The sequence below is a fragment of the Antechinus flavipes genome, chromosome 1 (assembly GCF_016432865.1).
Source record: "Antechinus flavipes isolate AdamAnt ecotype Samford, QLD, Australia chromosome 1, AdamAnt_v2, whole genome shotgun sequence".
Lineage (NCBI taxonomy): Eukaryota > Metazoa > Chordata > Mammalia > Dasyuromorphia > Dasyuridae > Antechinus > Antechinus flavipes.
This window is the reverse complement of record NC_067398.1, coordinates 698,543,334-698,571,120: the sequence shown is the minus strand read 5'-3', so window position 1 is coordinate 698,571,120 and position 27,787 is coordinate 698,543,334. Positions and strand designations below refer to the sequence as shown.

The 27,787-nt window shown below is 40.2% G+C and overlaps 1 protein-coding gene across 4 annotated transcripts; it reads right to left on the bottom strand.

Moving 5' to 3' along the window:
• On the bottom strand, positions 1–27,787 carry SDSL (serine dehydratase like). Of its 4 annotated transcripts, none has more exons than XM_051972853.1 (9): positions 27,680–27,787; positions 13,362–13,563; positions 11,981–12,020; positions 8,649–8,788; positions 4,002–4,090; positions 2,219–2,446; positions 1,304–1,428; positions 530–751; positions 1–444 (listed from the first exon to the last, which is right to left on the bottom strand). In XM_051972853.1, the coding sequence occupies exons 2-8, from the start codon at positions 13,542–13,544 to the stop codon at positions 558–560; spliced, it is 999 nt and encodes a 332-aa protein (XP_051828813.1). In that variant the 5' UTR covers positions 13,545–13,563; positions 27,680–27,787; the 3' UTR covers positions 1–444; positions 530–557. The 4 variants fall into 4 exon arrangements, with proteins under 4 accessions (XP_051828813.1, XP_051828814.1, XP_051828811.1 ...); XM_051972854.1 differs by lacking the exon at positions 27,680–27,787 and adding an exon at positions 17,738–18,247; XM_051972851.1 differs by lacking the exon at positions 27,680–27,787 and adding an exon at positions 14,974–15,236.

The window sequence follows — 27,787 nt, the reverse complement described above, 5'->3', positions numbered from 1 at the left end:
TGACTGAATAACTACAACACTTTATTAGATGTACAATAGGGAGTCACTGAGTTTTTCAGTCAAGAAGGGACTCACTCTCCTTCTTTGTAAATAAGGTAGCTGGATCTGATGGTCTCTAAGGGCCTTTACAGTTCTAGGGTTCAAAGATTCTATGAACTCAATTAAAACCAAGGCATTTTTATTGAGTATTTGCTATGACTAGTCTTGCACTAGTCTTGGGAGACTGGGTTGAGATGGTTGATGCAAACATATAAGGCACATGCTTGCTTGGAGTCTAGTTGAGGAGAAGAAGAAGAAAACAGTTAGACAAGAGAGAAATATTGGAGATTGGAGTGATTAGTGAAGGCTTCTGGGAGGAGGTTGGGGTTACACATGTCACTTTCTCCAGGGGTACTTGCTGAGAGCATCATGTCAGCTTCAGGAAGTCCGATAGAGAGTTTAATCCTGAAGAGAAAATAGCATTTTCCAACCTCTCAAGGCTACCTCCCCCTCCCGCCAAAACCCCATCTTCCCGGTCTGGCTTACGTACCCAACTAGAGCCTCCTGGGTCCCGCCACTCAGCTCCTCTCCAGCTGGGCTCGGAGGGCCTTCAGCTCAGCCTGATGAATGCTGTTCCCACCACAAACGATGACCACTACGGAGCCCAGGGAAGGACTGAGGCGGCCCTCGGCCTGGAACCGACGCAGGCAGCCGGAATAGATGGCGGCTAGCGCAGCCCCACAGGCTGGTTCCACCAGCATCCTTTCATCATCTGTGGCCACAGGAAGGACAAGAGGGATGCAGGAAAAGAAGTGAGACAGAGAGATCCAGAGAGGACTCCGCCCAAAGTACCATGTGGTCCATTGCTTCCTCAATAGTCTCTTATGCTGCAGTCCATATTGATTGTTAGATGATGCGCAAGACACATCATCAAAGCTGAATTCAAATCCTACTCTTCTCAGCTGTGAGACTCTGAGCAAGTTGCTTAACCTGTTGGTCTGTTTCCTCACTTGGAAAATGATTTTGATAATAGCATCTGCCTTCTGTAGTAGATAGGTTATGAGAATCAAATTGTTATAATTGGATAACACTATTAATGCTCGCTTTTATTAGTTCCTGGAAAGGCTGGGGTCTGAAGGACAAATATGGAGAAGGCAAAACCAAACCTAAGGGACCAAGGAACAAGAGTGGAATATCAGGTCTGGGGGAGATTGCAGGGAAATATTTTGAGAGTAAAGGGCTGCTCTCAAAGACCTTCAGGTGACGGACTTGAATGGCCACCTCATCTGCCTACAGGCCAGGTAAACCTTCCCATTGCACTCACCAAGGAAGCGTTCGATGGCTTCTATGGCTTCCTTATCGTCAACCACCTCCGAGATGATCTGGCATTCTCGGGTACACTCCAGGGCCCGTTCAGCCACCGTCTTGGCACCCAGACATTTGGCCAGGCTGGGGGGAGAAAAAAAAAGGATTCTAACGGAAGACTGGAGAAATCATCTTTCCACGTGTGAGAAAGATACAGATCGCAGATCATAAAAAAGCATACAACAGTGGAAAGAGGGTTGTGATTGGAGACCAGGACATAGGGGTTCAAAGCCCAGCTCTGCCTCTTACTAGCTGTGTGATCTTAGGCAAGTCACTTTAATGTTCTTGGTCTAACCGTGAAATGAGATGGTTGGAATGGATAGTCTCCGAAGTTCCAGAGGCCCCTAGTCATCACCACCTAATCCAGAGTCTCGGGGGTCCTTAGTCATCACTACCCAAGCCAAGATCCCAGAAGCCCTTAGACATCATCTAAGCTAGTTACCTTATTGTTCTTTTCCATATGAACTTGAAATTAAAGATCTAGAACTGGAAGGTCTCAGGGTATCTCCATTTATGGATGAGTAAACCCAAAATGGTCCAATAGTCCTGTCCAGTAGGGACAATAGGGTTCAAACCCAGATCTCCTGAGTCAAGTCCAGGGTTTATTCCAATATAGGTGGCTCCCTTTATCCCCATTGCCTCCTTTCCATACATCCATTCCCATTATTGTAGATCTCTCCAGACTCAAACCAACCCTCCAATAACATCTCACCAAGAACTCACAATTTCTTTCCCCTGCTCTAGATACCCATAACCTTCAGTGACTGTGATCCTCAGGTGGAGAAGGAGAATCTCTGGAGCATAAAACTCTGGACCATTAGCTGGGAGATGCTTTGGGATCAACGAAGCCCCTTGAAAGCCAGGAAATGCCCACCTAGTAATGTCAGGTAAGGTGACAAGTCTCCCAGCCCGGATGGCTTGGTTAAAGCAGTCAGCCCCCCGGGTCTCCATGGCGATGATGGGCACATCCTGCCAGCCCACCTCCTTCAATCCCGCCACGACACCAGCCAGCAGGCCCCCACCCCCTACAGAGAGGATAATGGCACCAGGCTGGGTCCCCAGAGTTTCCTTCAGTTCATGAATCATGCTGCCGTGGCCTTTCCTAAAGACAAGAGCAAGAAGAAAAAGGCCCCCATCACCATCACCATCACCACCCACCAAGGACATATCTGATGGAGTCAAAATCCTGCCTCAGATATTTACTACCTTTGTGACTCTAGGAAAATCACTCTGTCTGCCTCTGTTTCCATATTTGTAAAAATCAATTAGTCAAAATTTTATGAAGTATCTTCTATGTGCTTGATTAAGCAATATTATTAAGCACCTACTGTGAGCCAATAAGGATTTATGAAACACTTATTATGTGCTTGATTAAGCACATATTATTAAGCACCTATTCTAAGTCAGTAAGGATTTATGAAACACCTATTATGATTATGTGTTTGATTAAGCACATATTATTAAGCACCTACTGTGAGTAATTAAGAATTTATGAAGTACCTATTATGTACTTGATTAATTACATATTATTAAACACCTACTGTGAGTCATTAAGGATTTATGAAGCACCTATTATGTGTTTGATTAAGCACATATTATTAAGCACCTACTGTGAGCCAATAAGGATTTATAAAACACCTATTATAGACTTGATTAAGCACATATTATTAAGCACCTACTGTGAGTCATTAAGGATTTATGAAGCACCTATTATGTGCTTGATTAATTACATATTATTAAACACCTATTATGAGTCAATGAAAATTTAGGAAGAACTATTATGGGCTTGATTAAGCACATATTAAGCACCTACTGTGAGTCAATAAGGATTATGAAGTACCTATTATGTGCTTGATTAAGCACATAATATTAAGCATTTACTGTGAATCTCTAAAAATTTATGAACCATCTATTATTGATTAAGCACATATTATTAAGCACCTACTGTGGTTTATGATTTATGTGATTTATGATATATGATTATCAATAAAGATTTATGAACCATCTCTTCTATACATGATTAAGCATGTGTTATTAAGCACCTATTACATGCTACTAGGTATTGTGTAAAACATGAGGCACTGAGGATATATATATATATATTAAAAAATGGAAAGACATTCCCTGCCCTCAAGGAACTTACAGTCTAAAGGGGATAAGAAAAGCTCCTATCTTAGAGGGCTGTTATTAGGATCAGGTAAGATAATGTTTGTAAAGTACTTTGCAAATCTTAAAGTCATATAAAATATTAGTGAGGAGGAGGAGGAGGAAGAAGAGGAGAAACACAGAGCTCTAAAATGCCAGGGCAGAATATGGAATATCAGAGCCGAGGAGGACTTTTGTGATCCTTCCTCCTTTATAAAAGGAAAACTGAGACCCAGGTACAAGAGTCATATTCATGATTACACACAAGTTTGTTGTCAGTTGGGAGTAGAATCATAAAAACATAACCTGGTGCTCCAACACTCAAGTTACTGGCTCTGTGGCCAGCCCAAATCCCCCTTCTTGGGACAATTTAATGTTGGCAAAGAGAAAAAGAAGGGAGAAAAGTGTCAGAATCCCTGTGGATAATCTGAATAGTAATGAGACACTTCCCAGGACCCAAATGTTGGAGGTTTAAGGAACAGAGCTGGGAGGGGGAAAGGGTCCATAGTTACCAGATCAGTGGATGGTCAAAGGGGTGAACTTCGACCCAACCATCCATTTTGACCAACTCCTGGGCCTTCAAATTGGCATCATCCCACACCTACAAGAAAATGGATAGAAAGAATCAATGAATTTTAAAAGATGCTTATTAAGAATCTAAGACAGCCAGAGGGAGGAAAATATATGAAATAATCAGGGAATGGGGTCTTATAACTTAATCATATAATCAGGGTTAATGAGATATAGGAGGGAAGGGGAAGGTAGTGTCTGGGTCAGGGATTCAGACTCTAAAGATCTTAACTGAGACACTGGGGATGAGGCTGTGAGCTAGTGGTTAAAGCCACTTGGAAATCCTATCTTACATGGATACCGATATTCAGATTATGTCCCAAAAATGCTTCTTCTCACTCCTATTCCCCTAATACGGACTAGACTGACTTAGGGCCCAAAATAAATAGAAATAAATGTAGCAACTCAGAGAGAGGACTGTGGGAACTGAGTGTGGTTCACAACATAGCATTTTTACTCTTTTTGTTGCTTGCATTTTATTTTGCTTCTCTTTTTTTTCTTGTGCAGCACAATAACTGTATAAATATATACATATATTGGATTTAACATATATTTCTACCATGCTTAACATATATTGGACTACTTGCCATCTAGAGGAAGGCATGGAGGAAGGGGGAAATTGGAACAGAAGGTTTTGCAAGGGCTAATGTTGGAGAATTATCCATGCATATATTTTGAAAAATAAAAAGCTTTAATTAAAAAAAAAAGCAAGAAATGTAGCAGCTTTTTCCCCCCATTTCTAAATCATCCTACAGTATATGAATGGAATAGAATGTTAGTTACTGTGCTGTAATGAACAGGAAGAATATAGAGAAGCATGGGAAGAATTTTATGAAATGATCAAAAGGAAGTGAGCAAATTCAGGTAGACGAGATCCATGATAATGACAGACAATACAGATGGAAAAAAATAACAATGAAGAAAAACAGCAACAAAACTGAGTGAAGTTATAATGACAAATCTTAGGTTCAAAGAAGTTAATCTACAAGAGTTTATTTCTCTTCCTTTTTTGCAGAGGAAAAGATCTAGGGGTGCAGAGTGTTACCTATAGTTTTTGGATTTGGTTGATGTGTTAGTTTTTCCAAACAGGTATTTATTTTTCTCTTTTCTACAGAGAGAGAGAGAGAGAGAGAGAGAGAGAGAGAGAGAGAGAGAGAGAGAAAGAGAGAGAGAGAGAGAGAGAGAGAGAGAGAGAGAGAGAGAGAGAGAGAGAGAGAGAGAGAGAGAGAGAGAGAGAGAGAGAGAGAGAGAGAGAGAAAGAGAGAGCAGTTAGATGGCACAGTGGATAAAACACTGTCCCTGAAGTTAAGAAGACTTGGGTTTAAATCCAGCTTCAGAAACTTAATACTTCCTAGCTGTGTGACCCTGGGCAAGTCAAAAAAGTGACGCTATTTGCCTCTAAAAAGAGAACTAGAGATTGAATGTAGATCAACACATGCTAAATTCACTTTTTTTCTGTGTTTTTTTTCTCTCTTATGGTTTTTCCCTTTTGTTCTGATTTTTCTCTCCCAACTTGATTCATAAAGAAATGTGTATTTTACCTGCCATCTAGGGGAGGGGGTGGAGGAAGGAAAGGAAAGGAAAAGTTGGAACAGAAGTTTTTGCAAGGGTCAATGTTGAAAAATTACCCATGCATATATTTTGTCAATAAAAAGCTATAATATAATTTTTAAAAAAAGAAAGAGTAAAACAAACAAACAAAAAAGAAATGTGCATTTTAAAAGTTAATCTATATGTAAAAAGATAAAATAAAATACATATATACATGACGGGGAGAGAGGAGGTGGTCCTCTAAGAGACAGTGGGAAGAGACTCTGGAAAGTGAAAATAATATAAAAAACTAATATAGGACTGGGCTTGAAGTTAAGAAGACCTGAATTCAAATTTGGACTCAGACACTTCCTAGCTGTGTGCCCCTGAGCAAGTTATTTAACCCTGTTTGCCTCAGTTTATTCATCTGTAAAAATGAGCTGGAGAAGAAAATGGCAAACCACTCCAGTATCTTTGCCAAGTAAACCCCAAGTGAGGTCATAAAGAAACAGACACGACTCAAAAATTGAACATCAAATAAAAAGGAACTTTCCTGTGACAAAAAGAAAACGTCAGTAACTTTTTTCAAAAAAATTGGCTAGAACAATCCTTCCTGAAACGACAAATGTTTTGCTTGTTTGTTCAACAAATATTTACTCAGCATTTACTCAGCACCTAGCCCTGTTCAAGGCTTTGTAGACAAAATAGAAAGCATCATGGTATAGTGAGGACAGTACTGGACGTGAAAACAGGAGAAGGATGTTCTGAACCTCCTTCTGACGAACACAAGTTATGTGATCCTGAGCTTAAACTTTCTTACCTACTTAGGTTTTCTGAGCCTCAATTTCCTTATCTGTAAATTGAGAATAAGAATTCTTTATTCTTTACGTGTTACCTTCATCCAATGGAATTATTTAATTAATCCAATAATTGATTAATTATCAGTAAAAGTTAATTATTCAATAAGATAAAGGCAGTATCACACACTGGATAGAGAGATGCACTCAAATTCAGGAAGATGTTTCCTCTGATACTAAATGTGAAGACCCATAAAATTCTCTAACAATTATCTATTCACTCAACAACACCCTAATGCTTGAGGAAACCACAGAACTTCTGGCTTTTTCCCAGTCCCTGGCTGACTTTTCTCAAAGGGTAGTTGTGAGACTCAAACTGGATAAAGTATGTGACATCTTTAACAAAGCATCCCAGTGTTTGTTCCTAGCCTCAGGGAGTTTACCGCCAAGTCAAGTTAATAAGAATTTACTTAATACCTTGAATTTGATCATTTCAGGAGTATACTAAGAAAGACAAAAATAATCCTTGCCTTCTAGGAGCTCTATCTAATCTTAACAGCTATGTGCAAACAAAATACAGACAGGATAAATTGGAGATGATCAACAGAAAAAAAATATTAGGGAAATAAGAACTGGGGTTAAAGAATTCTAATTTTAAAGCGTTAGACAACAAGAAGAGTTTAAACTGTGGAAACCAGAGAACATTAGTTCAGAGAACTCCTATCTTATTTATCCCCTTCATGCATTTTTTAAAACACTTGGGGGCTCCTTTGATCAATTACTTTTAAAACCCTTCTGTTTTTAAATGACATTAATTTACAACTAATGCCAAAAAAACTGTTATTTTTCCCTGTAAATTAAAATATTTGAGGGAAGACCCAGATCTGTAATTTCCTTGGTGAAGGGACTCCTATATGAAAACTCCATCCACCACTGAGATTAATTACTGTCTGTAATTTCTAACCTCAGTGAGTTAAATGGGGTTTTAAAAGGTTCCATTATTTAAGGATCCTAGATTTGGAGATTTAAGCCATTTCAAAGAACCCCTCCGTTTCATAGATGAAGAACCAGGAAAGTGAACACAACTATGAAGTGTCTGAGGCAGGATTCAAGATCAGATCTTGGTTCTAAATCCAGGACGCCGCCTAACTTCAACAGTCACTACTTTACCCGTGTGTTATTTAGAAATAAGTGTGATACTAGTAGTCATGAACATTTTGTGCGATCTGACCCTGGAAAGTGGCCCTGGCCAAAAAAAAAGAGATAAGAAAAGGTCAGTGGAAGAATAGAATACACAAAGAATATAAATGCACAAAGATTTGAGTGCAGCTCTCTATCCAGTGTAGTCCCATTTCAGAAAAAGAAATAGAACAAGCTATTAATCAACTCCCTAAAAAAAAATCCCCAGGACCAGATGGATTTACATGTGAATTCTACCAAACATTCAAAGAACAATTAGCCCCAATGCTTTATAAACTATTTGAAAAAAATAGGGAATGAAGGAGTCCTACCAAACTCTCTATCCATACTGCCTTTATCCTATTGAATAATTAACTTTTATTGATAATTAATCAATTATTGGATTAATTAAATAATTCCATTGGATGAAGGTAACACGGAAAGAATAAAGAATTCTTATTCCTAATTTACATTGGAATAATTGAAGTTCTCTCTCACCTAGAGGCAGAAAGATAGACAAGATGACCTTGTAGCCTCAGGACCAAAGACTGGGCAAAGCAGGGAGAGGATTAACCATGGATAAGGCATGGGAAGATCATCTATTCTACATATAGTAATAGTATAGTATAGTATAGTAACATTTGTAATATTCACCTGCTCCAGTTGTTATAGAACTTAAATAATAGGGAAATTAGAAGAAAAGCACTTTGTATTCCTTCAGGTATAGAAATGTTGGCCATTATTACAGTATTCATTATAATATTTGTTATGGTTATATTAATAAATGTAATTCTAAGAGAGTCAAGAATACAAAATGGTACTGAAGGTCAGAATGGCCTGGCTTCAGTTCCCATCTTTGACATACAGACTCTGGCGCCTCTGGTAACTCTCTAAGACTGGTGGTTACAAGACTGGTATACTCTGCTGTAGTACGGGGAGTTACCTTACCGGAAGTTGTTTACACACCAAAGCCCAATAAAATATCATTATTATATTTCTAAGACTAAAGAGGTTGAGGAGATAACAGGGAGAGAGAGTCCATTTGCCCCTTCCACCCTCCCAGGGGGCTATGCTCTGCATTACCTTTCCCACCATCTGCACCTCAGCTCCCTCCCTCTCCAGCCTCCGAAGAAGAGTTGGTTGGGCACCCTTGGGCAACACAATGGTGGCGGGGATGCCCAGCTTTCTGGCGGCATAAGCAGCAGCCACACCTGCATTTCCTCCTGTGGAAGCAAGGAAAGGATTAAAGGATCATACATAGTTAGTCTGACATTTGCATGCACTTAGGAACATATGGGAGAAGAAGAGGGCCCAGAAGGAAGCTGCTGTTTTGGTAAAGGACAGTCTTTTTCAAAAAAGGGGAGTTAAGATGTCTCCCAAAGGTCCATATGTATTCAGAGTTTTATCCCCCATATCAACCAGACACTCTGGGATCAAAGATCACAGTATTTCAAGCTACAATGGACCTTAGAGATCATTTAGTCCAACTCCTTCATTTTACAAACGAAGAATCTGAAACTGGGAGAACCTGGGATTTGTGCAAGGTCATATAGGTAGTTTAGTAGAAGAATCAGGATTTGAACCCAGCTCCTACCATACCACATTTTCTTCCTCCCAATTATCTTCCGTCTATCAGTCAAGTCAGCCTACAAACATTTATTAAGCACCTACTATGTCACTTCTTTCAAAGAGCATACCATCTAATGGGAGAAATGCAACATGTAAACAGTACCTAGCTCCTACTGTATCACATTTTCTTCCTCCCAATTCTCTTCCAGCTTCCTCCTGTCAGTCACAATTGATAAATATCTATTAAGCCCCTACTATGTATCAGACACTATAAACACTAGAGATACAGAGAAAGGCAAAATACATCCCTTCCCACAAAGAGCATACAATCTAATGGGAGAAATGCAACATGCAAACAGTTTTATACAAAGAAGTTATATGTGTATGATTGAATAGAGAGAATCAGCGAAAGGTGTGAAAATTAACAGATAGTGAAAGGTTTCTCATAGAAAGTAGGTTTTTAGTTGTAATGGCCTCATTTTTTTTTCAGTAAAATATGATCCATGATTCTCAGGCAAGATAGGAGGAGGGGAAGCCCTGATCAATTTGAGAACAGCTAATATGATGAGTGGGATAATGAATTAATTAGAAAGGAATAAAAAGATTGTCTAATGACAGTAAGGGTCAAGTTGATTTAATATTTAATTTTAAAGAAAATTTGATATAAACTGATAGGACACACAGTACAGTTGCATAATCTTCTCCACTTCCGTTCAGCACCACATGTGTGAGTGAAAAGACAGCGTATGTCAGGAGTGATGCAAGGCTGAGCCTTGGTAGGGCACAATCAGTGATATGATAAGGTAGCAAGTGACTCAAGAAGAGAGTTTATGGTTGGATTGAATTAGATCACCGAGGAGGTTATAACGTGGGATGGAGAAGAGTAGCTAGTGTGGTAACGTTAGCCTGGAAGAGAACGAAGGCTTAAGGGATTGGGAGTCCTATTATGGTCAAAGAACAGCCAAAAGAAGGGGGAGGGGGGAAACTAATAAATTACGATCAGATTAGGAAATTCAGAATTCATGAATATGGAAGTGATGCATTTGTGGGTTATGGCAAGACCAAGAATATGTCTACTTTTGTGTATGGTTGAAGTGAGGTGGAGGAGGAAGTCTCAGGTATCAGGGTTTCAAGAGGAACATGAACCCTTTTTCTAAATGTTCCCCTGAGCTTTTCTTTTCTTTCTTTCTTTTTTTTTTTTTTTTGGCTGAGGCAATTGGGGTTAAGTGACTTGCCCAGGGTCACACAGCTAGGAAGTGTTAAGCGTCTGAGGTCAGATTTGACTCCTGACTTCAGGGCTGCTGCACTATTTACTGCCCCTGAGCCTTTTTTAAACTACAACAAAAGAGTCCAAATGTCCAAAACAGAATTAATATGATAATCCTTTTATACTCTGCCCAGATCATATCTGCAGGTTTTGTGTTCAGTTTTGAACACTATTGACTAAGACTATTAACAAACTGGAGATCATCCACAAAAGAAAGCCCAAAATGATAATGATGATGATGATGAAACCATACCATTTAAGAGTGAATTGAAGAACTGATAATATTTATTCTGAAGAAGAATAGATCTGTGAGGTGGGGTGGGATGATATCTATCTTCAAAATCTAAAGATATGTCAAGCGTCAATCAAAAGTCAGCAAACATTTATTAAGTGCTTACTGTATACCAGGCACTATTCTAAGCACTAAGGATATAAACAAAGCCCAAAAATCCCAATCCTCACATTCTAAGAGATTAGATTCATTCTACTCAACCCTAGAAGTAGGTAGAATAAAAGAGAGAAAGTTATAGCAAGATACATTTCATTTCAATTTAAGGAAAATGTGGTGTTCTCCACCATATTTTTTGGTATAATATATGATGGTTTTGTATAATATATTATGGTTCTCTCGGAAAAACTTCCTAAGAATAAAAGTTATTCAAAAGTGGGATGGGTTGCTTTGGGAGGTAGTGATGTGCTCCTAGCCGGAGGTCTTCAAGATAGGTAGGAATGCTCCTTGATAAGCATGTAGTCAGAAGGGATTCTTAGCTAAGGATGGATTGCATGAGATGATCTCGGAGATCCTTTCCCATTCCGGGATTCTACTCTTAATCTCTCCAGATTTTTTCCTAAAATCTTTCTTGAGACCTTCCTCCAAGAATTTTTAACTACATAAGGGAGAGAAGTGATAACAAAAGCTAAAATAGAGCTTTTAAAATAGACTATGAAATTGAAAAGTTTTAACATGAACAAAATCAATGTAGCTAGAATAAAAAGAAAAGCTGTTAATTGGGGGAAATCTTTGCAACAAAAATCTCTGATAAGGATCTGTCTAGCAAGATATGTAGGGAATTAACACAAATGAAACAAAACCAAGAGCTATTCTTTGGTGTTAGTGATCAAAAGATAAGAATTAAAAATTGTCAAAAGAATCATAAATTACAAACAATATGTATTGCTCTGAATCATTTATAATAAATAAATATCACAACTACTCCCCACTCTCTTACCCAAGTTCATCTTGTTATCTTCCTCTAACTTAATTTCTCTTTCCAAATTATCCTTGTAACTCAATATCTCTTTCCATCAATCTCCTGTAGTCTCTCCTCAAAATGGCTTACCTCCAATCCCTTTCCTCAATCTCTTCTCCTCAAAGCCAGCCAGTTGTCCAAATGCCCACAAACCCCTCATTCCCCAGTTCTATTACCCTAAGCCTTTGAAGGAATAAGGAGGAATCTATAAAGTATCCCTTCCTTCCCCCAGACTCCAGTTCTGTAGACACTGTAGGAGTCCCCACTTCTTACTCGCCCCTTCATTCTCAGGAAGCCCAAGAAGACTCAGATAGGAAGGATGGGCTTACCTGAGGAACACACAAAGTGTTTGCAATGTTTCTTAGCCACCTGTGGAAAGAAGAGAGGAAGAACCAGACATGTCTTATTTGTCAGAGAATATGTACAATGATGTGGAACCCTGTAGAATTTTTGTATGAGATACTGATCTTTTCAGCCATACACAGATATGGACCCATGAAGAATTCAAATATACATGCTGAGATTTTTAAAAATTCTATCTTTTGTTTTTATATTACCTTTATTTAAATATATATATATATATCCCTTTCCATTCCTTTACTCAAGGAGCCATCCCTTATACAAAAAAAAAAAAAAGAAAGAAAGAAAGAAAGAAAGAAAGAAAGAAAGAAAGAAAGAAGAAAGAAAGAAAGAAAGAAAGAAAAGAAAGAAAGAAAGAAGAAAGAAAGAAAGAAAAGAAAAAGAAAAAAATGAAATCATTTTCATGAAAATGAAAATGAAAAATCAGGCAAAACTAACACTCACCCAAGTCTACTATAGAACCATAGGCCTCTTTCTTGCAAATCAGAGGAGTATAATTTTATACACATGGGAACACTCATTCTTTTACCATCTTCCTCCCTACCTCAAATATACATGGAGAGCATCATTTTAAGCCTCAAGGACATAGACTAAAGTGGCTTCCCATAAGTGGTCCCTAGTCTCCCAGGGAATACAAGGGAAGAAAGGGATCGTAGTATCATAGGCTTCAAGCTACAAAGCACCTTAGAGACCATTGAGTCTCTCCCCTTTATTTGACAGTTGGAGAAATGGAAAACTGAGACCTAAAGAGATAAAGTGACTTATTCAGTGTCGTGTAGGTAGTACTTATAGAGTCATCAATCTAGAGCTCACCTCTGCCATTTTATATATTAAAAAAAAAAAAAAACTGAGACCAATAAAGGTGAAATGACTTGGCCAGAATCACACAAGGATTATGGGACTGGGCTGGGATTTACACCAAAGTCCTCTCATTGTCTAGTGTGGCATTAGCAGGGGTAGAGAAGAGAACTGGAAGAACTTAGAAGGCATCTGACCTCTCTACTCTTTCCTGGGGGAGAAGTGACTCTGATCTACATCCCTAGACATTCCATAGCTTCACCCAGCTTCGTAATCCTGGCTTCCCAGCCTGCTTGGGAACCAGATCCTAAAGGACATCACAGCCCTTCTGCCCCAAGTCAGTTCACCTTTGGGATGAGAGTCTAACTGGGCCAAGAGAAGCTCTGAACACCCACTCCCAATTATCCACGCAAGCAGGCATCCTTCCCTCATCCCTTGATGTCAAGCGCTTTTTCTCCTCTCACCCACAATCTTTACTTCTCTCTTCCTGCCTAGACAACTTAAATGTGCCCTCCAGACCAAAGCCCCACCCTCCAGCACACCCACTCTCACCTCCTGGCAGAAGTGTCCTATGCCCCTGATCTTGAAGGAGCCAGTAGGCTGGACATTCTCGAGCTTTAGAAAGACAGTGGTACCTGCAGCCAGGGAAAGTGTCCAGCTTTCCAGGACAGGAGTGACAATGTGGAGGTGCTTCTTCTGGTCCTCCAGACCTTTTTTCTGAGGACCATCCATCATGGAGCCTTACCTATAAAACCTGACCAATAAAAAAAATGTTAACCAAGAGTGAAACCCCCAAACACCAGGCAGGGACCAACAAACAACAAAAAGAATGTCCCTGACTCAGCCCATTTCAGGATCTTTCTAATCACAATGCAGCCACTTATTGCCTGGTGACCTTGGCCAGAGCACCCCCTCTCTCTGATCTCAGTTTCCTCCCCTGTAAAATATGGATGAAAGACTACCAAGTTCTATTCCAGCTCTCGGATCCTCTGATTTTATATAAAAAGCAGGAGGAGCAAAATAGAAAATTCAAGAGAAAGAGCATAGAAGAATGCAGAAAAAAAAAGAGATAAAGGAATAGAAACCAGGGAACAGGATAATGGAATCAAGACTGGAGCAAAACCACACCAGAGACAGTTTGGGTCTTAGATTTGTTGATCATTACCTGTGTGTCCCTGAGCGAGCCACTTTCCTTCTCTAGAGCTTAATTTCCTCCTTTAAAAACTGAGGGCATTGGAGTGGATGATTCTCAAAGTTCCTTCCAAGAACTGGCCTCTAATTAAGCCGGGAAGACTTGGTTTCCAGTTCAGCCTTTCAGCATACTGGCCATGTGATTCTGGGCAAATCATTTAACCTTTCACTGCTCTAGGAAACTCTCCAAGAGTATAAGACTGTAAGATTCAGAGAAAGTGCCAGCCTACATTGGCAGAGAAAGTCCCTCATCTAAGAGTTCCCTACACCCATGAAATCACGGGTCTAGTCCCTGTGCCAGGGCTTCTGATGTAAGAGTAGAGGACAAGAGGAAATGAAAAAGATCATTTGATATTAGAAGCAAGAGATCAGAGAGATAGATAGCAAGAAGAGAGACAGGTGAAGATACAAAAGAGACAGAGACAAAAAGAAATAATGGTAAAAAGACAGAGAGATACAGAAAAAGAGAAAAAGAGACAAAGAGAGACAGAGACACAGAGAGAAATAGAGGTAAAGAGAGACAGAAAAAGAGAAAGAGATGAAAAAAATCAGAGAGATAGAAAGAGAAAGGAGGAGAGAGGGAGAGAGACAAAGAGAAATAAAGGTAAAAAGACAGAGAGATACAGAAAAAGAGCAAAGGAGAGACAGACAGACACACAGAGAGAAATAGTTAAAGAAAAACAGACAGAAAGAAAGAGAAGAGAGGGAGGGAGGGGGAAAGAGACAGAGACAGAGAGATAGAAAGAGAAATAAGGAGAGAGGGAGGGAGACAGATACAGATAGACACAGGGATAGAGAAAGAGACAGATACAGCCAGACAGAGACAGAAAAAGAGAGACGCAGAGAGATAAAGAAAAAAAAGACAAAGGGGGAGGGGAAAAAGAGAGTTCAAAAGAAGACAACAACAGGGACGGGATGCGAGAGAGGGAAGAAGGACAAATTAAGAAAGAATTTGGGGGGATAAAGGACTGACCGCTCTGCACAGCAATCACTGCAGGGGTCAGGAAAAATCCAGGGTCCTGGGGTCCCTAAGAGACTTCCTCCTGGACCTCTTCAGTCCCAAGTCTCCTGATCCGCCTCCCTGGGCTGCCTTCCCACTTCAGGGGGAGCCGTAGACCAACTCTTATTATTTGCTTCCCACAGACTCCAGGTCTCAGCTCCCTCTCCCACAGCCTTGCTCCCTCCCCTGTGACTCAAGCACAGCCTCAGCCCCTATGTGGCCTCTTCTGCTCAGAGATCTGAATGGCCCAGAAGCAAGGTCTCCCATCCCCCATCAACACCAGGAGCCAAGAACCCAGACCAAGGAAGAGAAGGAACCAGCTCCCACAAATAAGGGGTCCTAGATGTTCTATCTCTCAAACCACACCACAAAGAAATCATCGTTTCACAATTCAGAACTGATTAAAAATAGTGATCCCTGGAACAGATCAGGGTCACACCATGCAGAAGCAAGCAGATACAGCAACGTAATTTTCAGTAACCCAAAGATCCCAGTTACTGGGGTAGAGACTCACAATCGGACAAAAACTGCTGGGAAAACTGGAAAGAAGCAGTCTGATAGAAACTGGCTTTAAACCAACATCTCATAGTGGATACATGACTTAGATGGTTTAAAATGTCGTCATCAGCACATTGGAAGAGCAAGGACAAAATTAACTTTTTAGATCTTTGGATAGGGGAATAATTCACGACCAAATGGGCAACAGAGAGGTTCCTAGCAAATTAAATGGATGGTTTTGATTATGTGAAATTGAAAAGATTTTGCACAAGCAAATCTAATGCAGTTAAAATTAGAAGGAGAACAGATAACTGGGGGAAAGCTTGGCAGTAAGTTTCTCTGATGAACATTTCATGTCCAAGATGTATAAGCATCAGCTCATACTTAAAACAAAAGGCATTCCTCAATTGATAAGAAGACCTAGGGTATCTATCAATAGGTTGTTTTCAAAAGACAAAAAATGAAGTTATCAATAGTCCTATGAAAAAATGCTCCAAGTCACTAATAATTAGAGAAATGCTGATTAAAGTAACTCTAAGCTTATACACTGACAGATGTGACCAAAAAAATGACAAATGACAGATAATGGAGGGCTAAGGGAAAACAGATACATTAATATACATGAATACATCGTGGGTAGATCTGTGAAATGATCCAGATGATCTGGGAAATAATTTGGAAAAGTCACTAAAAAAAGTGATTTAAAAAAGTCACTAAACTGTGACCCAACTATACCATTTCTACGTTCATATCCCTAAAGAGATCAAAGAAAGAAAGAAAAAATACCCCTATGTACAAAAACATTTATAGCAACTCTTTTCATAGCAGTTCCCAAACTAGAGACCAAAGAAGTATCTATTTACTGGGAAAGATGTCACCGCAGATACTTTGTAACCAGGAAGTTCAAATCCAAGGCTTGGACACTAACTGTATGAACCTGGGAAAGTTATTTAACTCCCCTGGATCTCAGTTTCCTCATCTAAAATGAGGAAATTATGTCTTCGAGTAAAATCAGGCTAATAATAGCACCTACCTCCCAAGATTATTGTGAAGATAAAATAAGAAAGTATCTGTATTCTCCCCTTAATGTACTATATACACGCTAGCTGCTACTACTACTATTACTGTTACTTATTAATTCGTAACAAATGATGAAATAGTTTCAGAGGAAATTAGGAAGACGGATACAAACTGATTCAATGGAAAGTGAGTAAAACAAGAACAGTTTATGCAATTAGTTATCCCTTTCATATCTCGGGGGTCGGAGGCACATTGCCCTGCGGTCTGGGAAATTCAATTCACATACAATTTTTTGATCCTCCTTTCATATCAGAGAAGCCTGAATTTTTTCATTTTCTTTTCTGGAGTGTTTACAGCACCTTCCTGTAAAATTTGGGTTGAGTATTTGGTTGTAGGCTCTGTGCCATCTTCTGGGCATTAAGTGAATCTGTGATTTCCATGAAACTCCCCCCAAATTCCCATTTAATTTCTTATGCTGACATAAAAATATGGAAACCCCATGGGAAAAGTAGAAATATAGAAGGGATAACTGTACAAGTGTTTTAGAGGCCACTAGGTGGCACCATAGAGCACAGAGCAACAAGACTGGAGTCTTGGGGAGATGTAAGTTCCGTCTGTCTCAAACACTAGCTGTGGGAGCCTGTGGGAGTCATCTAACTTCGATTTGCCTCAATTTGCTGCTCTGTAAAATGGGGATAATAATACACTTACCTCCCAGAGTTGTTGTGAGGATCAAATGGGATAATAATAATTGTAAAACTTAGCACAGTGTCCAACACGACTAAAACACTTCCCAAAGGTACCACTACACACTTTTCAGATTGGCTAAGATGACAGGAAAAGATAGTAATGAATGTTGGATAGGATGTGGGAGAACTGGGACACTGATACATTGTTGGTGGAGTTGTGATTGAGCCAACCATTCTAGAGAGAAATTTGGAACTAAGTCCAAAGGTCTATCAAACTGTATACCCTTTGATCCAGCAGTGTTTCTACTGGGCTTATAACCCAAAGAGATCTTAAAGGAAGGAAAGGGCCCCTCATGTGCAAGAATGTTTATGGAAGCCCTTTTTGTAGTGGCCAGAAACTGGAAACTGAGTGGATGCTCATCAGTGGGAGAATGGCTGAGTAAGTTATGGTATGTGGTTGTTAATGGAATATTATTGTTTTATAAGAAAAGATGAGCAGGATGATTTAAAAGATGCCTAGAGAGACTTACATGAAGTGATGCTGAGTGAAGTGAGCAGAACTAGGAGATTACTGTGCACGGCAACAACGGATTATATGATGATCAATTCTGATGGACGTGGCTCTCTTCAATAATGAGATGATTCAGGCAATTCCAATGGTTTTGTGATGATGAGAGCCAACTATATCCAGAAAAAGGATTGTGGGAATTAAGAGTGGATCATAACATAGCATTTTCACTCTTTTTGTTGTAATTTGTTTGAATTTTATTTTTTTCTCATTTTTTTCCCTTTCTGATCTGATTTTTCTTGTGCAAGAAGATAATTTTTTTATTTTTAAAGCTTTTTATTTTCAAAACATATACACATATAATTTGACAACATTGACCTTTGCATAGTCTTGTGTTTCATATTTTCTCTTCCTTCCCCCGACTTTCTCACCTAGATGGCAAGCAATCCAACATATGTTAAACATGTTAAAATATATATGTTAAATCCAAGACATATAAACAGATTTATACAATTCTCTTGCTGCACAAGAAAAATTAGATCAAAAAAAGAAAGTAAATGAGAAAGAAAACAAAATGCCAGCAACAACAACAAAAAGTGTGAGAATGTTATGTGGTGATCCACATTCAGTTCCCACAGTCCTCTCTCTGGGTTCAGATGACTCTCTTCATCACAAGATCATTGGAACTGGCATCAATTATCTCACTTTTGGAAAGATCACTTTCATCAGAATTGATCATTGTATAATATTGATGTTGCCATGTACAATGATCTCCTGGTTCTGCTCATTTCACTCAGCATCAGTTCATGTTAAGTCTCTCCAGGCCTCTCTGAAACCATCCTGCTGGTCATTTCTTATAGAACAATAATATTCTATAACATTCATATCCCATTACTTATTCAGCCATTCCTCAATTGATGGCTGTTTCCAGTTTCTAGCCACTACAAAAAGGGCTGCCACAAACACCTTTGCACATGTGGGTCCTTTTCCTTCCTTTATGCTATCTTTGGGATATAGGCCCAATAGAAACACCGATAAGATAATTGTATAAATATGTATGTCTATATTGGATTTAACATATATTTTAACATATTTAACACATATTGGATTACTTTCCATTGGGGAAGTGGGAAGGAAAATTAGAACACAAGGTTTTCCGAGTGCAAGGGATAATGTTGTAAAAAATTACCCTGACATGGATTCTGTCAATATAAAGTTATTATTAAATAAGATAAAAATTTTTTTTTAAAATAGAACACAAGGTTTTGCAAGGGCCAATGTTGAAAAACTATCTTTGCATGTGCTTTGAAAATAAAGAACTTCAATAAAAAAATCTCATTAAATGGAGTAAAGGGGAAAGAAATTATAAAAAAGAATGGAGGGGAGTCCTTCTTCATAGATATAGAGAAAAGGAGAAAGAAACTATAAAAAGAATAATGAGGAAAGTGTCCCTATTCTTTTTATAATTTCTTTCTCCTTTTGTAGATATTGAAGGGACTTTATAAGCCATCTAATCCTTTCATTTTACAGAGGAAGAAACTGAGATTTAATGAGGTTAAATGAGTTGACTATGGTTAAAGAGTTGGTAGTTATGAAAAGCGTGATTTGAACTCAATAGTTTAATCACTCCAAATGCCGGCCCTTTCCTTTGGGCTCAAAACACGGAAGATGTGTTAACAACCCTGAGTGAGGAGAGTAGCCATCATTTTTTTAAAAAAATTAAAATCTTGAATTGAAAGCAAGAACATTGGCATTGGGACGATCTATAAGGCTATTATGAATGGTTAGACACCTATATCCTAATATCTCTTTTCCAGGATCCTGGATCCCAAAGAGATTTTAAAGGTCCCACAGACCTTTTCTCCCATAGTGCTCTCTGGCCCAAAGAGCTTCAAGGGAGGTGTGAACTCATAAAGGTATAAAGTTTACTTTGTGAAGCTGGCATACTTGTGAACTCCAGTGAGTAAAGGTGTAAACACAAGCCTTGCATTAATTAGTCCTACTTAGTACCTTGTTTCAGGTTCTGCCCAAAACATCTTCTTGTAAGATTAGATCAACTCTAATTAGTTAGCAGTTTGTAAGGATTCCAACATCTCCCGCTTTCTTTTGTTTTAGAACATAGGGTGGTCATGACCTCCCTGATTTCTCAAGGAGGTGAGAACCCCACCTAAAAGGTGATTACGCCTTCCCTGAATACATGGTATACATAAATTCATTAATATGGGAGGCATTACACATAATTTACAATAGCACATAGCAATATAACACAGGCTAGTATTAATGTAACATACATGAATCAACCTGAAAATTTACACATGTCCATAAGTCCTAGAAATAGTCCATAAGCAATCCATTGTCCATTAGTTCATGTGCCAGGAATCTAATAATTCCTGTAAGCTCTGAAGTACTGCAAAAGTCTCATCAACAATTTTTCATCTCAGGGAATCCAATGGTTCTTGCTGGTTTTTCAAGAACTAAAACAATTTCATCCTGTGTTAGGAAATCCAATGATTCCTGAAGATTTTAAAAGTCCTTTTTACAGTCTCATTGTCAGCCATCTGATTCTTTCTCCATCTGTGGAAATATAAGCAGATCCTCCTCCCCAAGCAGTTAATCTAATTCCCTTCTATTTACCAAATTTGGGATTTCTCCTCATCATCTGGTAATCACATTGGAGCCATTTGCACTGGATATTGCCTTGTTGTCTTAAAAGGCCTGTATTCTTCCCAACTGTAATCCTGATTGCTTTTGTGTTGGTTGATGATATCAGAGTTCAGAATTTCTAAAGTCTCTCTGGGTGTAACTTCAGCTGCTATCATGCCCCACCTGTTCTTTGATTGATACTTTGGAGCTGGGCCCTGCCTCTCATTCCTCTGGGTCAATATACATTGAGAGGCCCAGTGAAAGCCTCGGTTACATTTTGGACATGGGGTTTTGGGTTTTCTCTCACCCTGTCTTCTCACTCTATCTCCATATCTACAATGAGCTCTCAAATGTCCAACTTTTCCACACTGAAAACATCGACGAATTTCTCTAGAAGTCCCTTGCCAAGAGGGACCCTGTCTTCCCATATTCATCATAGTTTGGGTATAATAAGCATTTGTGCCCACTGTGGCACAGCGTCTTATGATCTCTTCTAAAGGAGCATCTTTGTCTAGCCCCCATATAATTCTTTTGCAAACCTCATTGGCATTTTCCTTAGCCAAGTGAACCCAGGCACTTTAATCTAAGACATAACATTGTTTCTGGGACCTGTCATTGGAGTACATTTTAAAAGAATAAGAGGGTTGAAGATAGCTTATAGGGTCATCTCCCTCATTATAATGTGAGCTCCCTAGGAATAGGAACATTTTTACCTTTCTTTATTTCCCCAGGACTCAGTCAGTCATTGATAATTTTTTTAGTAGCTACTATGTACCTGGCACTGTTGCAAGCATTTGGGATACAAAGCAAGGCCACATTCTAATAGGAATGACACAACATGCAAACAACTCTCTACAAATAAGCTACATACAGGATAATTAGAGATAATCAGCAGCGGAAAGGTACTAGAATAAGAAAGATTGAGGAAGGCTTCCTGGAGAAAATAGGATTTTAGCTGTCCTTTGAAGAAAGTATCAGGCACATTATTGTTGAGTTGTTCAATTATATCTAATTCTATCTGACCCCCATTTGGGGTTTTCTTGGCAAAGACACTAACACAGTTTCCCATTTCCTTCTCCAGCTTATTTTACAGATAAGGAAACTGAGGCAACCAGGATTAAGTGACTTGCCCAGGATCACACAGCTAGTAAATGTCTAAGGCCATATTTGAACTCTGGAAGATGAGTCTTCCTGACCCCAGTCCCACACATTATTTTACTGCACAAAGTAAGTGCTTAATAAATCTTTGTTGCTTGATCCTACTCCTCCACAGAGCTCCCTGAAAAGAAACTTTTTTCCTTGATGGAGATGAGTGCCAGATCTGCAACTTATAGCCTGAGACAGAGATGGCACGCATCAAAGATGGAGTTTGAATCCATGTCTCTGCCGACTCTCGGCACTGCTTCTTTTTCCTATTATTCCAAATTGCTTCTCATAGGGGACTCCAGGCTGGGAAAAGTGAACAAAGCTGGTTTGGAACTGCAAGAAATGTGGTATATGAAGAATTCTGAGAAGAGTGAGAAGATTTAGGTGAACTGATTCAGAGAAGAGGAAGAAATCAGAAACAGGAAAAGACAAACAGAATAACTATAAAGATGTCTACAATAATTACAAAGATAACTACAAATGTTACTGTGCCATAGGGTACCAAAACTCAGGTCAAGACAGTAGACAGCACTGATACTTTTCAATTAAAGAGCATCCTTCCTCCTGATGATGGGAAAACCATAAAAAAGAAAATGGATTTGTGCTCTCCGGCCCTCAGAAATCCTCTTTTAGATGGCTTTGGTTGGCTGTTTTCAGGGAGTTTACTTTGGGGAGGGGTTGTTTGTGTAATTGTCGGGTCAACAAAAGGTGTCAACCAAAATCTGTGTGAAAACAATCCTCTTCGGGAGCCTGCCGGGTTCTTGTCTCAGCTACCAGATTTGGAAAGATGGAGGAAAAAAAAGGGAAAGTCACAGAAAGATGCAGAGCTTGCTAAGCAAAATCTCAAGAAAACGGAAGCCACGGGCCCTCAGCAAGTAAACAGAGGCAAGATTGGATCCTAGATTTTCTGACATTAGATTGTGATCTTCTTGAAGGCAGAGGCTGGCTTTTGCTCCTTCTGGTATCCCCAGTGCTGAGCCCAGTGCCTAGCACAGACAAAGTAGGCACTTAATAAATGTTGATTTATTGATTATGATCAATTACATTAATTGATGTAGAACTCGGGACTCTGAGGATGGGGAAGGTCTTTTCCCTTTTGTGTGTCCTCAGCACTAAGCATAGTATCTGGCACATAGTAGGTGCTTAATATATTTATGGAATTGATGTGAATTGACTTCTTTTCTTCCAACTTTCTCATCTTGGAGAGAATTACCGTCCTCACCTTCCTAACCCCTGAGCTCAGAGGAATGTGATCAAACAGAACTAGAACTGACCTGAAACCATCCCGAAGGTGGAGTTACCCCTATGTCCCAAAAAGCCAACGGGTCATTTCTCATCCACCCATCCTCTTGAACTTCATGATCTCCAAAACAACTGGAGAACAGTATCTGCCCCTAACAAACCTTAGCAAATTTGGGGAGGTTCTCTCTTCTGAGTTTCAGTTAAGTAATAAGTTCCTTATTAATGTGCTTCTAAAGGTTCCCCCATCTCTAACATTCCCTATTCTAAGGCCCCTCCCAGCCCTGACACCCCCTGTTCTAAGACCCCCTCCCAGCCCTAACACCCCCTGTTCTAAGACCCCCTCCCAGCCCTGACACCCCCTGTTCTAAGACCCCCTCTCAGCCCTAACGTCCCCTGTTCTAAGACCCCTTCCCAGCCCTCACATCCCCTGTTCTAAGACCCCCTCCCAGCCCTCACATCCCCTGTTCTAAGACCCCCTCCCAGCCCTCACATCCCCTGTTCTAAGACCCCCTCCCAGCCCTCACATCCCCTGTTCTAAGACCCCGTCCCAGCCCTGACATCCCCTGTTCTAAGACCCTCTCCCACCTCTGGCATCCCCTGTTCTAAGACCCCCTCCCAGCCCTCACATCCCCTGTTCTAAGACCCCCTCCCAGCCCTCACATCCCCTGTTCTAAGACCCCCTCCCACCTCTGGCATCCCCTGTTCCAAGGCCCCTCCCATACCACGATGATCAGGAAAGCTCCCTGTTACAGGCCCCAGGAATTCCCAGCCCCCAGCCTTTCCATTGCAGTACACCCAGTTGACCACTGGGTGGAGGCCCGCATCTCCTAGACATTTGACCTCCAAGGCAAGCATTAAGTTCCCAGAAGGACAGGCTGTGGCCCCCAGGGAGGAGAACTGGGGCCAAACAGGAACCGCTGAGCAGGCTGGCCTCTGGTCCAAATCGGTCAGTTCCAGTTCCTTGGAGTTTGACCTTGTTTACTTGCAGGAGGAGATGACCTTGGATATTTCAGATTGAAAACAGCCCCCTCCCCATCCCAGATCTTCAGCTAACCACCTGGGTGACCGGGGGTAAGTCAGTGAAGCATCCGGAGCCCCACTCTCTGTCTACAAATGGCCTCGTTGGCCCAGACGGTACCTAAGCTCCGTTCCATTCCTTCCACCCTCCCAGAATCCCCGTCATCGGGCTTCCGGGGGAATGGTTGGGTGCACGTCAGAACGTCGGCAACTTTTGCTCTCCAGTCAATCTTCTTGATCATCTCATTGTGTTCTAAGGGACCTAACAGCACGTCAGCAGGACAGAGAGGAGGGAACGCAGTGCTGGGCTTGTATGAAACTGGGCTTATATATATTCTTAGCATCATGTCTGGCATACAATAGGTGATATAGATATATAGATACTCTTAATATAGGGCCTGACACACAGTGGGCACTCTTAGCATAATGTCAATCACACAGTAGGCACTATATATAAGCTCTTAACATAGTGCCTGACACACAGTGGGCACTCTTAGCATAATGACAATCACACAGTAGGCACTATATATAAGTATTTATATATATCATAGTGTCTGACACACAGTGGGCACTCAGCATAGTGTCTGACATACAGGCACTATATATAAGCTCTTAGCCTAGTGCCTGGCACATAATATGTACTAAATAAAAAGTAGGTTATCTATTTTTGTTAGTTCGGAGAAGTAAATGGCAAACTATTCCACTATCTTTACTAAAAAAAAAAAAAAAACCTCCAAGTAGAGTCACAAACAGACAGAGATGATTGAAATAACCCAATGACAAAATTATCAGTCACGAGGAAGTTAGGGGGCATAGTGGACAGAGTACTGGACCTAGAGTCAGGAATACAAGATTTCAGGTCCAGTCTCAGACACTCTCTAGCTGTATGACCAAAGATAAATCACTTCACTCTATTTGCCTCAGTTTCCTTATCTGGAAAACGGCACCTAGCTCCCAGGATCATTGCAATGATTGTAAAGCATTTTACAAACTTCTGAAAAGAAGCCCTGTGTAAATGTTAGGCCATATTATTCTCAATTAACCTCAGAAAAAGAGAGTTGACCTCAGTAGAGCGCATCTCTTCCCCCCAACTCATCAAACATCACTTTGACATGCTACCAGCTGGTGGTGAAAATAATCACCATCAATTCAATAAGCAGGTTATTAGTTAATATTAAATATAAAAACCTATTTTTCACACAAGTTGGCCTCTTCCTATCTTGCAGTAGATAAATGTATACCTTTCCCCCCCTCCACACAGTCTGTGGTATAGCCAGCTTGATCTTGTTTCTGTCCCTGATAGAAGACATTCCATTTCTAACCTCCACGCCTTTGCAAAGGCCTTTCCCCCTGCCTAGAGTGCCCTCCCTTTCTACTCTGACTCTTGGAATTGTTTCAAGATCATTTCAAGCACTATCTTCAATACAAAGTCTTTCCTAATTTCCCCCTCCTACGGTGCTAATGCCCTCTCTCCCTCCTAAACAGGCTTGTATTGATTTTGTATTATATATGTATGTATGTGTGTGTGTGTGTATATATATATATATATATATATATATATATATAGTCTCCCTCATTGCTTGTGAGGGAGTAAGGATTAGTTCATTTATGTCTTTGTATCCCCCCACAAAGGAGTTGGACTCGTTGACCAATGAAGTCCTTTCTAGTTCTGAAATTTGCTCCCATGATCCTCCATGACTTTTCAGTTAACCAAACTCAAAATTCACTTGGGAATTAACAACGACATTAGAATTTCTGAATGACAGAAGGAAATCCCTGATCAAAATAAAGGATAACCATCTACAATCTACTATCATATTTTTTTAAGCTGATGGAGCAGTATCATATGTGTGTGTGTATATATAGTATAATGGGTGAAAAATCCAGTCTCTTTAAAAAACCCCAAAGACCTGAGTTTGAGTCCTATCTCTGAAATATGGCATGGGATAAGTGCTCCAAAAAGACCCCTGACAGTACTCGTAGAGTTACCTCCTCCAACGAAATCACAGGTTCAGCCCCTCTCCCTAGTTTATGGCCGGAGAAAAGAGGCTCTTCCTGTTTGTGGGGTTGGGTACATGGCAGAATTGGATAACGGACCCTAATGCTCTCATTCCCAGTCCCTTACTGCTTCTCAGAGGCTTTTCTCAGGTGGTTTGCTGGGTTTCAGCATGAGGTGCCCCATAGATGATTCGGAGATAGAGGGCTATCTCAATCAACAGCTGGAGGTCATAGGAGGAGGTCGATCGTAGATTCAGAGATTCACAATCAGAGGCCATCTAGTCCAACCCCACTCATTTTACAGATCAGGAAACTAAGCCCAGAGAGATAAAGATCCAGTTCTAACTAAAATTACTAATAAATAGTAAGCCTCAAGGGGCAGCTATGTGGCACAGTGGCTAGAATTATGGACTTGGAGTCAGGAAGGCTCCTCTTCCTGAGTTCAAATCCATCTTCAAATACTTAAAAAAATATATATATATATATATATATATATATATATATATATATATTGCTGAGGCAGTTGGAGTTAAGTGACTTGCCCAAGGTCACACAGCTAGAAAGTGTTAAATATCTGAGGTCAGATTTGAACTCAGATCCTCCTGACTTCGGGGCTGGTGCTCTATTCATTACCCCAACTAGCTGCCCCTGCCTCAAATACTTTCTAACTGTGTAACCCTGTTTGCCCCAGTCTCCCCATCTGCAAAATAAGCTAGAGAAGTAAATGGCAAACCATGGCACTATCTTTGCCAAAAAAAAAAAAAAAAAAAATGGGATTGGACATAACTGAAATGACTGGAGGGAAAAAAATCAGTACGTTCCAGAAGCAGAATTTGAATCCAGGCCCCTGAGAGCTCACTTTACTGTCTCTTTTCACCTAAAATACGGTGAAAGAACAAAGCCCTGACAGAAGTTTCTAGTTTGAGCCCTAGCAAACCTGTGGAACTCTGGTTGCCTCAGACCTTTGGTCACTTAACTCCTAGGAGACCCGATAAAATGAAGATAAGAGCATTTCACTTTCCTCCCTCCAGAGTAGTAATGATCAAAAAAAGATTCTAAAATGTATAAAATACAGGCGGGAACTAAAATACAGGTTCATCCAGAGGTCAGTTTAATATTTCCTAGAGTATTGGTAATCAGGTCCAAAGCCTTATCTTTTATTTAAAAAAAAAAAAAAGAAAAAGAAAAAGAAACCAAAGCACAGAGAAAGAGTGACTATAGAGGTAGGAGAGAGTCATTAGCATTTATTGCAATAAAGGATCGATTAAATCACGGACCATTCTATGGGGTACATCTGTGGAGACCAGAACCACCTGCCTCCTTACTCTCCCCTAGTTTTTGGACACAAAGAAGACTGAGCAGAAGGCTTCGAGCTGCCTCCCCCTTCCCTGGTCTCCCCGTTTTTCCAAGTCCCACAAAACAAGGGTGAAAAATAAAGACTTACTTCCAATAGATACCAGGGATGGGGGCTCCTTTCTAAAAATAAACCTCCAAATGGCAGCTGTCTCACAGAGGGGGAAAGGAGGATAGTTCCTGCCCCAGCCTCGGGCCCAAAGCTTCCCTCATCTCCCCAGAATCACTTTTCCCAGCTTCCCCATCGCCAGTGAAGTGTTCTATTAGTTTCTAGAAATCGCAGATAATAATTAATTAAATAAATATTAATAATAATTTTTGTTGATAATAAATTAATAATAAAATAAATTCTCTGCTCTCCTCTGGGTAGCCAAGCTTCTCCCCCTCATCTTTTCATTCGCTCTCTAGAAGTCAGGTGATGATGGGACAGTCAATCAACAAACATTTATTCAGTGTTTACTGTGTACCAAACACTGGGTTAAACTCTGGAGCTAGAGATAAAAACAGCAGAGGGGCCCTCAAGCTTCTCCCCGATTGTCCCAGGGAGGCCCAGGGCTTGGCTTACCTCACTGCAAACTGATTGATTCCTGCTGGCCCTCCCTTCCGACTCAGTCCTCGGGCAGCTGGCCCCTAGAACCTGACTCAAACGTCCTGCTGGAGTTTAGACCTTCAG

What these genes read in the sequence shown, in the direction of transcription:
- SDSL (XM_051972853.1), bottom strand. Translation starts at nt 13,544, where the DNA reads ATGATGGATGGTCCTCAGAAAAAAGGTCTGGAGGACCAGAAGAAGCAC. An exon ending in TTTGACCATCCACTGATCTG is followed by an intron (nt 2,447 to 4,001) that starts GTAACTATGGAC and finishes TCTTGTCTTTAG; the next exon opens with GAAAGGCCACGGCAGCATGA. An exon ending in ACCTTACCTGACATTACTAG is followed by an intron (nt 1,429 to 2,218) that starts GTGGGCATTTCC and finishes TTCTCCCCCCAG; the next exon opens with CCTGGCCAAATGTCTGGGTG.